We start from the raw sequence: 14,637 nt of genomic DNA, 5'->3' as shown, positions 1-14,637 counted from the left end.
GCCTGCACAATGTTGGGGCATGAGCGGAAGACGGCCTAACGGTGTGCGGGACCATAGCCCAGCTTCATGGAGACGGTTGCGAATGGTCCTCGCCGATACCCCAGGAGCAACAGTGTCCCTAATTTGCTGGGAAGTGGCGGTGCGTTCCCCTACGGCACTGCGTAGGATCCTACGGTCTTGGCGTGCATCCGTGCGTCGCTGCGGTCCGGTCCCAGGTCGACGGGCACGTGCACCTTCCGCCGACCACTGGCGACAACATCGATGTACTGTGGAGACCTCACGCCCCACGTGTTGAGCAATTCGGCGGTACGTCCACCCGGCCTCCCGCATGCCCACTATACGCCCTCGCTCAAAGTCCGTCAACTGCACATACGGTTCACGTCCGCGCTGTCGCGGCATGCTACCAGTGTTAAAGACTGCGATGGAGCTCCGTATGCCATGGCAAACTGGCTGACACTGACGGCGGCGGTGCACAAATGCTGCGCAGCTAGCGCCATTTGACGGCCAACACCGCGGTTCCTGGTGTGTCCGCTGTGCCGTGCGTGTGATCATTGCTTGTACAGCCCTCTCGCAGTGTCCGGAGCAAGTATGGTGGGTCTGACACACCGGTGTCAATGTGTTCTTTTTTCCATTTCCAGGAGTGTATATATTGTGAAACGCAATGGTCCCATAACACTCCCCTGTGGCACGCCAGAGGTTACTTTAACGTCTGTAGACGTCTCTCCATTGATAACAACATGCTGTGTTCTGTTTGCTAAAAACTCTCGAATCCAGCCACACAGCTGGTCTGATATTCTGTAGGCTCTTACTTTGTTTATCAGGCGACAGTGCGGAACTGTATCGAACGCCTTCCAGAAGTCAAGAAAAATAGCATCTACCTGGGAACCTGTATCTAATATTTTCTGGGTCTCATGAACAAATAAAGCGAGTTAGGTCTCACACGATTGCTGTTTCCGGAATCCATGTTGATTCCTACATAGTAGATTCTGGGTTTCCAAAAACGACATGATACTCAAGCAAAAAACATGTTCTAAAATTCTACAACAGATCGACGTCAGAGATATAGGTCTATAGTTTTGCGCATCTGCTTGACGACCCTTCTTGAAGACTGGGACTACCTGTGCTCTTTTCCAACCATTTGGAAACTTCCGTTCCTCTAGAGACTTGCGGTACATGGCTGTTAGAAGGGGGGCAAGTTCTTTCGCGTACTCTGTGTAGAATCGAATTGGTATCCCGTCAGGTCCAGTGGACTTTCCTCTGTTGAGTGATTCCAGTTGCTTTTCTATTCCTTGGACACTTATTTCGATGTCAGCCATTTTTTCGTTTCTGCGAGGATTTAGAGAAGGAACTGCAGTGCGGTCCTCCTCTGTGAAAAGGCTTTGGAAAAAGGTGTTTAGTATTTCAGCTTTACGCGTGTCATCCTCTGTTTCAATGCCTTCATCATCCCGGAGTGTCTGGATATGCTGTTTCGAGCCACTTACTGATTTAACGTAAGACCAGAACTTCCTAGGATTTTCTGTCAAGTCGGTACATAGAATTTTACTTTCGAATTCACTGAACGCTTCACGCATAGCCCTCCTTACGCTAACTTTGACATCGTTTAGCTTCTGTTTGTCTGAGAGGTTTTGGCTGCGTTTAAACTTGGAGTGAAGCTCTCTTTGCTTTCGCAGTAGTTTCCTAACTTTGTTGTTGTACCACGGTGGGTTTTTCCCATCCCTCACAGTTTTACTCGGCACGTACCTGTCTGAAACGCATTTTACGATTGCCGTGAACTTTTTCCATAAACACTCAACATTGTCAGTGTCGGAACAGAAATTTTCATTTTGATCTGTTAGGTAGTCTGAAATTTGCCTTCTATTACTCTTGCTAAACAGGTAAACCTTCCTCCCCTTTTTTATATTCCTATTAACTTCCATATTCAGGGATGCTGCAACGGCCTTATGATCACTGATTCCCTGTTCTGCACATACAGAGTCGAAAAGTTCGGGTCTGTTTGTTATCAGTAGGTCCAAGATGTTATCTCCACGAGTCGGTTCTCTGTTTAATTGCTCGAGGTAATTTTCGGATAGTACACTCAGTATAATGTCACTCGATGCTCTGTCCCTACCACCCGTCCTAAACATCTGAGTGTCCCATTCTATATCTGGTAAATTGAAATCTCCACCTAAGACTATAACATGCTGAGAAAATTTATGTGAAATGTATTCCAAATTTTCTGTCAGTTGTTCTGCCACTAATGCTGCTGAGTCGGGAGGTCGGTAAAAGGAGTCAATTATTAACCTAGCTCGGTTGTTGAGTGTAACCTCCACCCATAATAATTCACAGGAACTATCCACTTCTACTTCACTACATGATAAACTACTACTAACAGCGGCGAACACTCCACCACCGGTTGCATGCAATCTATCCTTTCTAAACACCGTCTGTGCCTTTGTAAAAATTTCAGCAGAATTTATCTCTGGCTTCAGCCAGCTTTCTGTACCTATAACGATTTCAGCTTCGGTGCTTTCTATCAGCGCTTGAAGTTCCGGTACTTTACCAACGCAGCTTCAACAGTTTACAATTACAATACCAATTGCTGCTTGGTCCCTGCATGTCCTGACTTTGCCCCGCACCCGTTGAGGCTGTTGCCCTTTCTGTACTTGCCCAAGGCCATCTAACCTAAAAAACCGCCCAGCCCACGCCACACAACCCCTGCTACCCGTGTAGCCACTTGTTGCGTGTAGTGGACTCCTGACCTATCCAGCGGAACCCGAAACCCCACCACCGTATGGCGCAAGTCGAGGAATCTGCAGGCCACACGGTCGCAGAACCGTCTCAGCCTCTGATTCAGACCCTCCACTCGGCTCTGTACCAAAGGTCCGCAGTCAGTCCTGTCGACGATGCTGCAGATGGTGAGCTCTGCTTTCATCCCACTAGTGAGACTGGCAGTCTTCACCAAATCAGATAGCCGCTGGAAGCCAGAGAGGATTTCCTCCGATCCATAGCGACACACATCATTGGTGATGATGATGATGTTTGGTTTGTGGGGCACTCAACTGCGTGGTTATCAGCGCCCGTACAATTTCCCAACCTTTGCTCAGTCCAATTTCGCCAATTTCCTGGATGATGATGAAATGATGAGGACAACACAAACACCCAGTCATCTCGAGGCAGGTGAAAATCCCTGACCCCCCCGGGAATCGAACCCGGGACCCCGCGCTCGGGAAGCGAGAACGCTACCGCGAGACCACGAGCGGCGGACACACACACACATCATTGGTGCCGACATGAGCGACCACCTGCAGATGGGTGCACCCTGTACCCTTCATGGCTTCCAGAAGGACACATTCCACATCTGGAATGACTCCCCCCGGTATGCACACGGAGTGCACATTGCTTTTCTTCCCCTCTCTTGCTGCCATATCCCTAAGGGGCCCCATTACGCGCCTGACGTTGGAGCTCCCAAGTGAAGTGAAGTGGAGCACCATCCTGTTGAAAGATGAAGTTGGCGCTGTCGGTCTCCAGTTGTGGCATGAGCCAATTTTCCAACATGTCCAGATACACGTGTCCTGTAACGTTTTTTTCGCAGAAGAAAAAGGGGCCATAAACTTTAAACCGTGAGATTGCACAAAACACGTTAACTTTTGGTGAATTGCGAATTTGCTGCGCGAATGCGTGAGGATTCTCTACCGCCCAGATTCGCACATTGTGTCTGTTCACTTCACCATTAAGAAAAAATGTTGCTTCATCACTGAAAACAAGTTTCGCACTGAACACATCCTCTTCCATAAGCTGTTGCAACCGCGCCGAAAATTCAAAGCATTTGACTTTGTCAGGTGTCAGGGCTTGTAGCAATTGTAAACGGTAAGGCTTCTGCTTTAGCCTTTTCCGTAAGATTTTCCAAACCGTCGCCTGTGGTACATTTAGCTCCCTGCTTGCTTTATTCGTCAACTTCCGCAGGCTACGCGTGAAACTTGCCCGCACGCGTTCAACCACCGTTTCTTCGCTCACTGCAGGCCGACCCGTTGATTTCCCCTTACAGAGGCATCCAGAAGCTTTAAACTGCGCATACCATCGCCGAATGGAGTTAGCAGTTGGTGGATCTTTGTTGAACTTCGTCCTGAAGTGTCGTTGCACTGTTATGACTGACTGATGTGAGTGCATTTCAAGCACGACATACGCTTTCTCGGCTCCTGTCGCCATTTTGTCTCACTGCGCTCTCGAGCGCTCTGGCGGCAGAAACCTGAAGTATGGCTTCAGCCAAACAAAACTTTATGAGTTTTTCTACGTATCTGTAGTGTGTCGTGACCATATGTCAATGAATGGAGCTACAGTGAATTTATGAAATCGCTTCAATCATTTGTAATAGCCCTGTACTTTGAGTCAGGCAATGGGCTTGCTTGCATCGCAACAAGTATCCACGCAAACAGTGCAATGATATATTGAGCACCAGAGACTGTTAGATCTGTGACTAGTGTTGGAGTTTCCCTTGGTACACGTAAAATACATTTACATAATAAATATCATGATGTATCCACTTCACAGATTTTCATATTTTTAAGGATAATTGAGTGGCATGCTCACTACTACTGTATAAATTAAAGTTTTGTTACTTAGCTGATTCTGTTGCTGGTTATGCTGTCTTCTTTTCAGGGGTATGAATTTGGTTTTTGGATTTGTCTGTACAAAGAAATATACTATTTCCAGGTTTTTCAAGTTAATGGTTTAATAACTACCAAATAAAACAATTTCTTCATTGAATCTTCTGTATTCATAAATTTGTAGATGATTGGTTCGCAAAATATGTCTCACAAAAGGTTTCACAAGACTGTTCTTTCAACAACTAAACACAACTACACTTTACACCTATCTTTGCAACACACCATCCTGGAACAACCCTCCCTATCAAGTGCAAGGAAGGAGAAAGAGTAAGATTCTGTTATACATTTAACTCAAATAATTTAGTCATTGTCACAGATATTCAATGATAATGTTTAAAATCATTATTAGATAAACTGAGATTTAAATATCATAAAATTTTGTGTAAATATTTATTAAAATGGATTTACAAAATTAGCATATTTATGTCTTATTGATTAATTTAAACAAATGTGAAATATGTGTTCAGTGAAATAACAGTTTACATACTGTGTACAAACATTGAACCACGCAAGGTAGCCGTGTGGTCTGAGGTGCCTTGCCACAGTTTGCATGCCTGCCCCCCCCCCCCCCCCCCCCTCCCTGTCTCCCTGTCAGAGGCATGGGCATGTGTGTTGTATGTGTGTTGTCCTTAGCGTAAGTTAGTTTAAGTTAGGTTAAGTAGTGTGTAAGCCTAGGAACCGATGACCTTAGCAGTTTGGTCCCATAGAACTTACCACAAATGGCCAAAATACAAAGATTGATTTTTGTACGAAGATTCTGTTTAGATTTATGAGAACAGATAAATACCCACTGGCATCATAGATTTCATAATATGTATTAAACTCAATTACATCACAGCAGCAGAGAGAGGCATGTCAAAAGTGGTGTACCCAGAGAGAATGGTGGGTACAGGAGTGGCACCACATTGTTCTTTCATGTGAGTCCCATTTCTGCATACAGCATCACAATGAAAGTATTTGGGTCTGGAAGCTCCAAGGAGAATGCACGTCGCTGGAATGTATATAACATTGTCATATGGGCACAGCAGCTGCTCTGATGGTGTGGGGTGCCATTGGGATGGATCACCTCTAGTTCTTTTAGCCAGCAACTTGGACAGCAGATGTTACATTTCTGACATGTTAAGACCAGTGACTCTGCTCCATCTTTGTGGTCTCTGTAACATTATCTTTCAGCAGAGAATGCAAGACTACATGCTGTCCATGCTGTCTTGACATACTTTGATATTCTCCAGATTTCTCACCCATTGAAAGCATCTGGTCGTGACTTACTCACCAGCCATTAGAATTGATGATCTTGAAGCAACTTGATGAAGTTGAAGGAACATAGAATGACCTACCTGTATCTGATATCTAAGATCAGTTCAACATGCTGTCCAACTGAGTTAGAGCCATTGTTGCTGCTTGACATGGCTCCTCTATGTCCCACATTTCACATTCTGTTCACCCCAAATCAACTTCAAGTTTAAACTTGTATTCTTCTTACTATATCCCACACACACAATAAACAAAATTCATTAATTGCTATCCTGCCTGGTGTTGCAGTTTTTATGTCCAGCAGTGCATGACAAAGCAAGTTTGTGGACAGGAATGAGCAGGAGTAACTCAATTGTAATCTTTGCTTGATGTCAATGTAATGGAGCTTCCTATGGATTATTTAAAAATGAGTCAGGAAGGACCAGAATTCTTGTCATACAGCCTTTATGTGACACAATTTTTACACAAGTTACGAAATGTGCCAATCACCTCAATTTTTCTGCTAATGGATCTGCGGTAAAGTATAGGTGATACATCCACATCTGTTTTTCCTTTAAAATATGGCCTTTGGTGCCTTCAAAAGCAACAGCTATCTTTCATCATGGTCAGTGTCCATCCAAATGTTCATTAGACTATCATGTAGAAATTTGAAGCAAGTACATGAAATAAATCAGTCAAGTACTTTCTGAGATGTTTGGTAACAACTCTAAATCAAAACTTGTCTTTATACAGCAGTATATAAGATGAGACAGAGCATTTATGGATATTAAACAGTAGTCTGTATTCCTCAAGAGCTCCCTCCAACTCTCCTGTTCTTCCCACCTCCCCCATCCTCCACTTTGCTCTTCACCATCTACATGTGTCTGTAGCTCTAGCTTCATAAAAGTCAAGTGACTAGTCAAACTATGCAGAACATAAATGTATTTTTGTGAACACAATGAGAGCTATTTTAAAGGTCAAATAGCTTGAATAGCAAGAGAATAGTGTTTCTCAAGACCCTTAATGTATAAATATATGAGTCACATATCTGACAAGGTTTAAACTTTGTTTGTTTGAAATTGAAAGTAAAAATTATTTGCAAGTAATTCACTTTTATACCATTTCTTTAGATTTTCTTTCATTATTAGACTAGTGCATCTTACTGATACGTGGATAATCTAGTACAGTAAAATTAATTTTTAAATACTATCATAAATAACCCAAAAGAAAAGAATCATGAAAGAACATCATTATGAATTAAGAAGCCAAACCTTAAAACTGCCTGTCAATAAGATTTCATGGCACTTCCTTTTTTTTGTTTTTTCATATGTGTTAGGTTCCAGAATTTTCCTCATAATCCAGCTTTCATATGTAAATGTATGTAGTTCATTTTTTAACTGACTTCAGGCTGTAAAACTTTTGACAATAAATACTTCATAACCTCAAAATATATCATCGGGAATCTAAGCAGTTATAATAATAATAACTGTGGAAGTTCAGTAGCAGAGGTGAATAATAATAATAAATAATAATAATAGTAATATTAGTGAAAATGGTCACAAGAGATTAAGATGAAAGAAATCGCAGTGTGTACTGGCATTATGAACAAGGTTAACTGCCACTAACTCTGAACTGCAGTAATTACCAGACATAAATCTGAAGAGGCCTAATTGATAAAATTAGTTTGTTGTATGACTATCTGTTGAACAAAGAGTTGGTATTTTACATGTAAATGCTGTTGGTGGTAATTATATGATCAAAAATCACAATGTGTAACTAACAAGGGTCCACACACCTGGAGGCAAGGTGGGTCCCGGCCTCCTCCAGCCCATAGCTCCCAGGGAAAGGAAAAAATACAGTGCACTCATGTGCTTTTCTTTCAAGAAAATGATTTATACAAGTAGCCATTTGTCTTCCCAAAAATATTAAGAATACTTTGTATCTCCTGCCATTCAAAACTATCACATGGGCGTCTTCGGTTACTAAGACATTTTTTACACAATTTAAAATGAAATAGCATTACTTAAATGAATTTCTTTTTCCAGCATGAATGTGGAAGATTGTGGTTTGCAAGGTTCGTTAATGCACAAAGAGTGTTGAACAAAAGAGTTGACGAATCAACCTTCTACAGTTTGGTACAATATTTTGCCATTGTACTCTTTGAATGTGCTGATGCAGATGATTTTTCACCAGCTAAATCTCTCATGAATATGTGTTTCACATTTTACTATGAAGGTAAAACAACCTTTACATATATTTTATCATTTTTAACATGTTTACAGTAAGCTTAAAAACATGAACATAATGTAATAGGATAATGTATTTTTATTTTGTCTTACATGTCCTTAGCTTGAATAAAATATTTTAAACTAAAGCAGCGTGTATTATTTCAACATTGATATTATTTCATGACTGTCACACAAAGAATGGTGTTCTGATGTAAGGAATGGTTCAAGTAGCATCTTTTAGAAATAAATGGAATTCACTCACATTTACATTTACATTTCCTATTCAGCCACCTCATAGTGTGTGTTGGACAGTCAATCAAGAACAGTCCACTATCATTCCTCTTCCTCCTGCTCTATTCAAGAATTGCACACAGAAGTATAGACAGCTGTAAACAGAAGTCGTTTTGTAAAGGACATCATATTTACCAATGATTGTAGAAATTATTTATTTCATAACTGCAATTTTGGCATTGCAGTACCTCTTCGGAATGATCCAAAGGCTGAAACTGCAATTGTGAAATAAGTAACTTCTACAGTCAATGGCAGATATGATGTCTTTTAAGAAATTTCTCATGACTCTGAACCTCTATCATGAGAAGTTAAGAAGTTCTTTTAACATAGTACTCCTGGAAACAGAACATAGTGTGTTGCTGAAATGTTGTGTGGTCTTCTCCTGCCCAATAATCATACCTATTCATCAAATAACTATTATCAAGACTTACCTTTCTTAAAAAATATTACAAATAAGATCTGATGGGCCTGGCCTGGCCTATCACTGCCAACAGGTGAACAACATGGGTCAGTGCTTGTGCCTATAGAATGCCCTGTGTGCACCATTCGTGGCAGCTTGCTACACTACTCTGCCATGAGACCCACGCCAGTTCATTTGTGTCCATATGTACACCCACTGGCTGGCTTACTAAGAAAGCAGTTTGGATTTCTATAAGCATTTCCCTCTGTATAAATTTTCTCACTACCTGTGAAGATACAAGGAGTACAGTGCTCACTGCTTGCAGGCCTGTACTCATCATCTGCTTACACAGTAGATTTGCTGTGTAGCACTGCTCTAGACTCACATTTCAGGAAGGCAGAGGTTCAAACTTCTGTGCAACCGTCCACATTTTTGGTTTTCTATACTGTCCCTAAATCAGATGCCAGGATTATTCTTTTGAAAATGACATTACCAATGTCCTTTTTGATACTCACCCCAATCTAAGCTCCTCCTCTAAAGAACTTGCTACTGACAGGACATTAAAACTTAATCTTCCTTCTTTCCTTCGCCTTCACCTCTGGCTGTGTTCTGTTCCCAAGTGCTTAGTTGTTCAGTTGCTCTTGCAGTCTGCATTTTGTATTTTTCTCCATGCTTCTCTCTACATGTTGTTTGTATTTTCTGCTGTCCCATATATTAACTCGTATATTGAGTTTTGTTCCCTCCTTTGAGAATCAACTCCCTGGCTTTGTATTAGATCCATTGTCAGCTAGTATAGTTTACATTGGTGCCTAAGTGGCAGTTTCCTGCCATTGTTATGCCCTATGCAGATACAAAAACTTTATATTTCCTATGCATTGCAGATCAGTTACTTCAAGCTGCATATCAATGTGAACTGGGTACTGGAAGCTCTTTCATTTTTCCCCTTTTAGTTGCACTGTGAAACATGACTGACACTTTGTCTGTGGTCACATAAACTAATAAATTCATTAAATCTACATTTTCTACACTTTCTTCAGTGCTGCTAGGAATGTCACATCCATCTCTGTGCCTGTGATATTTACACTTTCATAGAGCACTAAAGAGTATGCAATAAAATCCTTGCAAGGATTTTGCAAGCTGGCTTGTGATGTTTGCCTGCTTTATTTGTTGATAGTCCTTGGTGTCAATGTACTGCACTGTTATACTGGCTGAAAAATGGGGGTATGGAAGTTCAACACTACTGTAAATGACTTAGCCGACAGTTGCACAGTTGCGTTTCACAGTTCTTTACTTTCACTGTTCATAACCCCCCAATATTACACAGTTGTATGGCCAGTTCACTATTGGTAAATGTTAAGCCCCATAAAAACTTGCAGGCAAACATCAACATACTGCTACAATAGTTTGCTGTTCAATCTATGAGCAGTAAATATGTAACCATACAGTTCTTGCTGAATAATAAGGTGCGTGTGACACTATTTCTCAAATAAATTGAACAGACACTGTCATTGTTTTAACACATGGCCTATTTATGTTACACTAATTCCATTGTTAAGTTGATGCATTGTTGTTACTTGAAACAGTACATAGTTTCCCTCTGAAAATCGGCCATGGACTAACTGGCTCAGGACCAAAAATCAGGCCTTTATATATCCTCACAATAATAGGCACTGAAACTATACTTTGTTCAGTGTTTAAAACATAACTCATTCGATTAACTGAATACATCGAAAAATTCCTTCTTTTTACAATTTCTTCTACCACAAAGGTTAGGCCGAATTATGTGTTTCAAAAATGAAATTAACAGATATAGTTATACAAACAATACTTTTGAGAAACCTGGTAATTATTTTGTAATTAATTAAGGGCTAGCTTTGCTAATATGTTTTCGAATGGAGCGAAATAAATACTTTAATAATCCTAGTAGTTCTTCTTCAAATGTTTATAATTAGTACACAATTTACATTTGTAAAGTCAACAATAGAATCTAAGCCAGGAAACAATTAAACAATGGAAAATCCAGGATGGAATATAACCATATTAGAGAAGGAAAGTTGCTACTCACCATATAGCGGAAACGCTGAGTCACAATAGGCACAACAAAAAGATTCACACAATTATAGCTTTTGGCCATTAAGGCCTTTGGCAGCAGTACACACACACACACACACACACACACACACACACTCACTCACTCACACAAACGCAACTTGCACACATGTCTGCAGTCTCAGACAACTGAAACTGCAGACATGTGTGCAAGTTGCGTTTGCGCGCACTGTGTGTGTGTGTGGGGAGGGGGGGGGGGGGGGGTGCGTGTCTATTGCTGACAAGGGCCTTAATGGCTGAAAGCTATAATTGTGTGAATCTTTTTGTTTTGCCTCTCACGACTCAGCATCTCTGCTATATGGTGAGTAGCAACTTTCCTTCTCTAATATTGTCACGAAACAATTACTGATTTCACCATATAACAAAAATATTAACCAGAAATGGTCAAATTAAATTAGGAAATTAATTACATACACAAAACTAAGCACAAAGACTTAAGACTGAGAGCCAACCTTTCTCTTTTATGGAAATGCAGATATACTCATGTATGTCAATGGTAATTAGGCAAAAATGAAAATAAAATGAATTTAAGGAGGCACATTGCAAAACAGGAGAGAAAGTAAAGAGATCTCAGCTTGTTTCGTGACAGGCTCTGAACAGTGTCTGCCACACACTGTGTATGATAAATGATTGTCTTGTTTTGTAACTGTACCAAGTGAAATTTCTATTTGAAGTGGACATAAATATTCAGCTGCAGCTATCAAGTATTCTTTTTTATTAAATCATCAGCTGTGAAGGGGTGCAAGGGCCTTACTAAAGTGAACACTATGTTGTAACTCATCTTAATGACACACGCACTTGATTTTTCCTCCTCTTCTTCCTCCATTTCAGATAGCTTCCTTCTAAGTTTTTAAACCTATTGATACACAGATATTTCACATTTTCCATTTCTGTATTCTTGAATGTGGTAAGACATGTAGTGCCTCTGGAAATTGAATTCCTGAAAGTATTCATTTTTTTTATAACACACTTAAACATTTTGCAAACTCTTATCTTTGCGTAAAAAGATTTCTCACACTGCAGATTATTTGTGTTCCTGCCAGATAACAAGCTAAAGAATAGTCAACGCGCAAACAAACTAATCAAGAAGTTCAGTTTGGTATATTTCCACTTAAGAAACATATCTCATTGTTTGGGGTTGAAGATCATTGTGGTGACTTATTTTGTGTACTATCACTACCTATAAACTTAAGTTATGTCTGAGGCAATGCAGTCAAAGGAAGTGTTCCTTCAGCAGACCTTTTTGTTTATGATTCAGAGCAGAGTGCAAATGCCTTCAATGAGCAAAACAAAACAAGAAATTGAGACACTCTATAAATTCAAAAGAAAATTAGAAACACACTTTGCTAGCCACTCTGTTTACAAATAGTCTCATTATCTACATCCAAGATTCCTGGTAGCTTCTTGGTACCCAAGTAACAGTAATGCTCATTGTATGTGGATCTCTTGTGCTACAAATATAGACAGCTGTTGTTCCAGGATGAATAGCGATGTAGTCATGCAGATTTTATACTACTGTAGGACAATAACCATCTTGCATACAAACAGTCCCTCATTAGACACTACTGGCCATTAAAATTACAACACAATGAAGGATAACAAAATGTTATGTACTGTGCTTGTAAACCATAATGAAAAGAATGCAAGACTAAATTTTTAAGAAGTTTAGGGGTGTACAGTGTGCAAAATATAGTACACAGCTCGAGCCTGTTTGAGATCAAGTTGAACCGAACTTGGGTGATAGATACTGTAATTTCATTCCACACTGCTTCATCTCTGTGCCAGAGTTTATCAATCCTAGTGATGGTATACCAGACTGTCAGCAATCCATGAAAGATGTTTTTAGTGGTTGAGATATCAGGAGAATATGCTGTCCAGCACAACAATTGAACAGGGTTGGTCAGAACAGCATAAGTAACATGCAGTTTTGGGTTATCTTGTTGAAAAATATGAGGATGGTTTGAAAAGTTCTCCGAATGGCATAGAAAAAAGTACTCTCATCACTGAAACTTTTTTTTTATTTTCCAATGTAGTCTCCTTGTAGATTAATGTACTTGGTCCAACAATGTTCCAGTGCCTTGATCCCATCTCGAAAATGAGTTTCGTCCAGGCCTATAAAATAGTTGTCAACTCCAGCTATGAATTCTTTGTTTGAAGTGAATCTTCATCCACCAAGAAAAATTTTCAGTTTTGGGAAGAGATGGAAGTCTGACAGAACCATATCAGGTAAATAAGGCAGGTGTGGCAACAATTCATACCGTAGTTCATATGATTTTGCCATAGTGATGGCACATGTGTGGGGGCGCACATTGTTTTGATGGAAGATGACTTTCTTCCTTGCTAAACCTGGCCGTTTTTCATGTACCTGTTGTTGAAATTTGTTCAGGGGGTTAGAATAGTATTCTCCTATAATTGTCTGCCCAGTGGGGAGATAATTTGCGAACAGAATTCCCTTCACATCCCAGAACACTGATGCCATGACCTTTCCTGCTGAAAGAATTGTCTTTACTTTCTTTGATGGCAGAGAATCAGCATGTTTCCACTGCTTTGAGTGTTGTTTTGTCTCTGGGGTATAGTAGTGCACCCAAGTTTCATCTGTGGTCACAAACCGGTGCAAAAAATCTTGTTCATTTCTCATAAAATGGCCCAAACATTGTTCCGATATGTCCATTCTCATGCGTTTTTGATCCAGCACCGAGAGTCGCGGCACCCACATTGCAGATATTTTTTTTCATTTCTAATTCTTCAGTTAAAATGTGATATACCCTTTCAGATTACATCTGGAAAGTGTGAGCAATTTCACGCACTTTCAGTCTGTGATCCTCCATGACCATTTTGTGCACTTTTGCATTGATTTCTTGAGTAGTGACACATCTTGGCTGACCACCATGCAGATCATCATCTAAGCTCTCCCGAACAAATTTAAATTCATTTGTCCACTTGGCAACAGTTGAATATAAGGACCAGAGTCCTGCAGTGTATTCTGGAAATCAGCATGAATGTCCTTTGCTTTCATACCTTTCTTTACGAAGTACTTAACCACTGCTCAAATCTCGATTTTTTTCCATCCTCGCAAATCATTACGCGGGAACAATGGCAGAGCCAAGTCACCACCACAGCTCTCTTCCAAGAGCATTGACATGGTGCATGTTTACAGGCAACTGTCCAATGAATATAGCATGAACGACTTGTTGCACTAGAGCTGATCTCTCGTGGTGATTCCATAAACTTTCCAAACCACACTTGTAGTCACTGGTCTTAATATGCCAGGAATATAACATGTACTACCCAAATTACCACCTACACAAACCAGAGATGATCTAATTGTGTACCTCATGGCTCTCCAGACAATCATACCAAGGTGTGAACTATATGATGATGAGAAATGCAACCCAGCAACATTCATTTTCTTCAGTTCCTTGACATGCAGTTACGTCCATTGTGATACTATATGCAGAATCTGGACTCAACTGAAATGATGACCTAGTGCCACGCCTGTGTCCATTGTTGGTTGCACCACTATTGGTTGTTCCAATCTTTGCTGCCATGTCAAGGGAAACTGCAACAAGGGTCTCCATGCTGACAGTTCATGGTACTCTATATGTCATTGCACTGTTCATATGAAACTCATCTAACTGCAAACAAGCCCATTTTGTAACTCGAGGTACATGACGTTGCTAAATGAACCCACATAGCCGAGTGGACAATATGTCTATCTCCTCAGCCACTATTT

At 40.6% G+C, this 14,637-nt stretch overlaps 1 protein-coding gene across 1 annotated transcript in view; it reads left to right on the top strand.

The window, feature by feature from the left end:
- The window catches only part of LOC126162327 (uncharacterized protein KIAA0513), a 265,762-nt gene that overhangs the window by 203,921 nt on the left and 47,204 nt on the right, over positions 1 to 14,637 (top strand). Inside the window, exon 6 of the mRNA XM_049918757.1 lies at positions 7,922 to 8,111. Coding sequence (XP_049774714.1) covers positions 7,922 to 8,111 — 190 coding nt within the window. The remainder of the gene's footprint in view (positions 1 to 7,921; positions 8,112 to 14,637) is intronic.

Source organism: Schistocerca cancellata, chromosome 2 (genome assembly GCF_023864275.1).
Source record: "Schistocerca cancellata isolate TAMUIC-IGC-003103 chromosome 2, iqSchCanc2.1, whole genome shotgun sequence".
NCBI classification, from domain to species: Eukaryota; Metazoa; Arthropoda; class Insecta; order Orthoptera; family Acrididae; genus Schistocerca; species Schistocerca cancellata.
The sequence above is the reverse complement of the archived record's forward strand: the minus strand, read 5'-3'. Positions and strand labels throughout refer to the sequence as shown.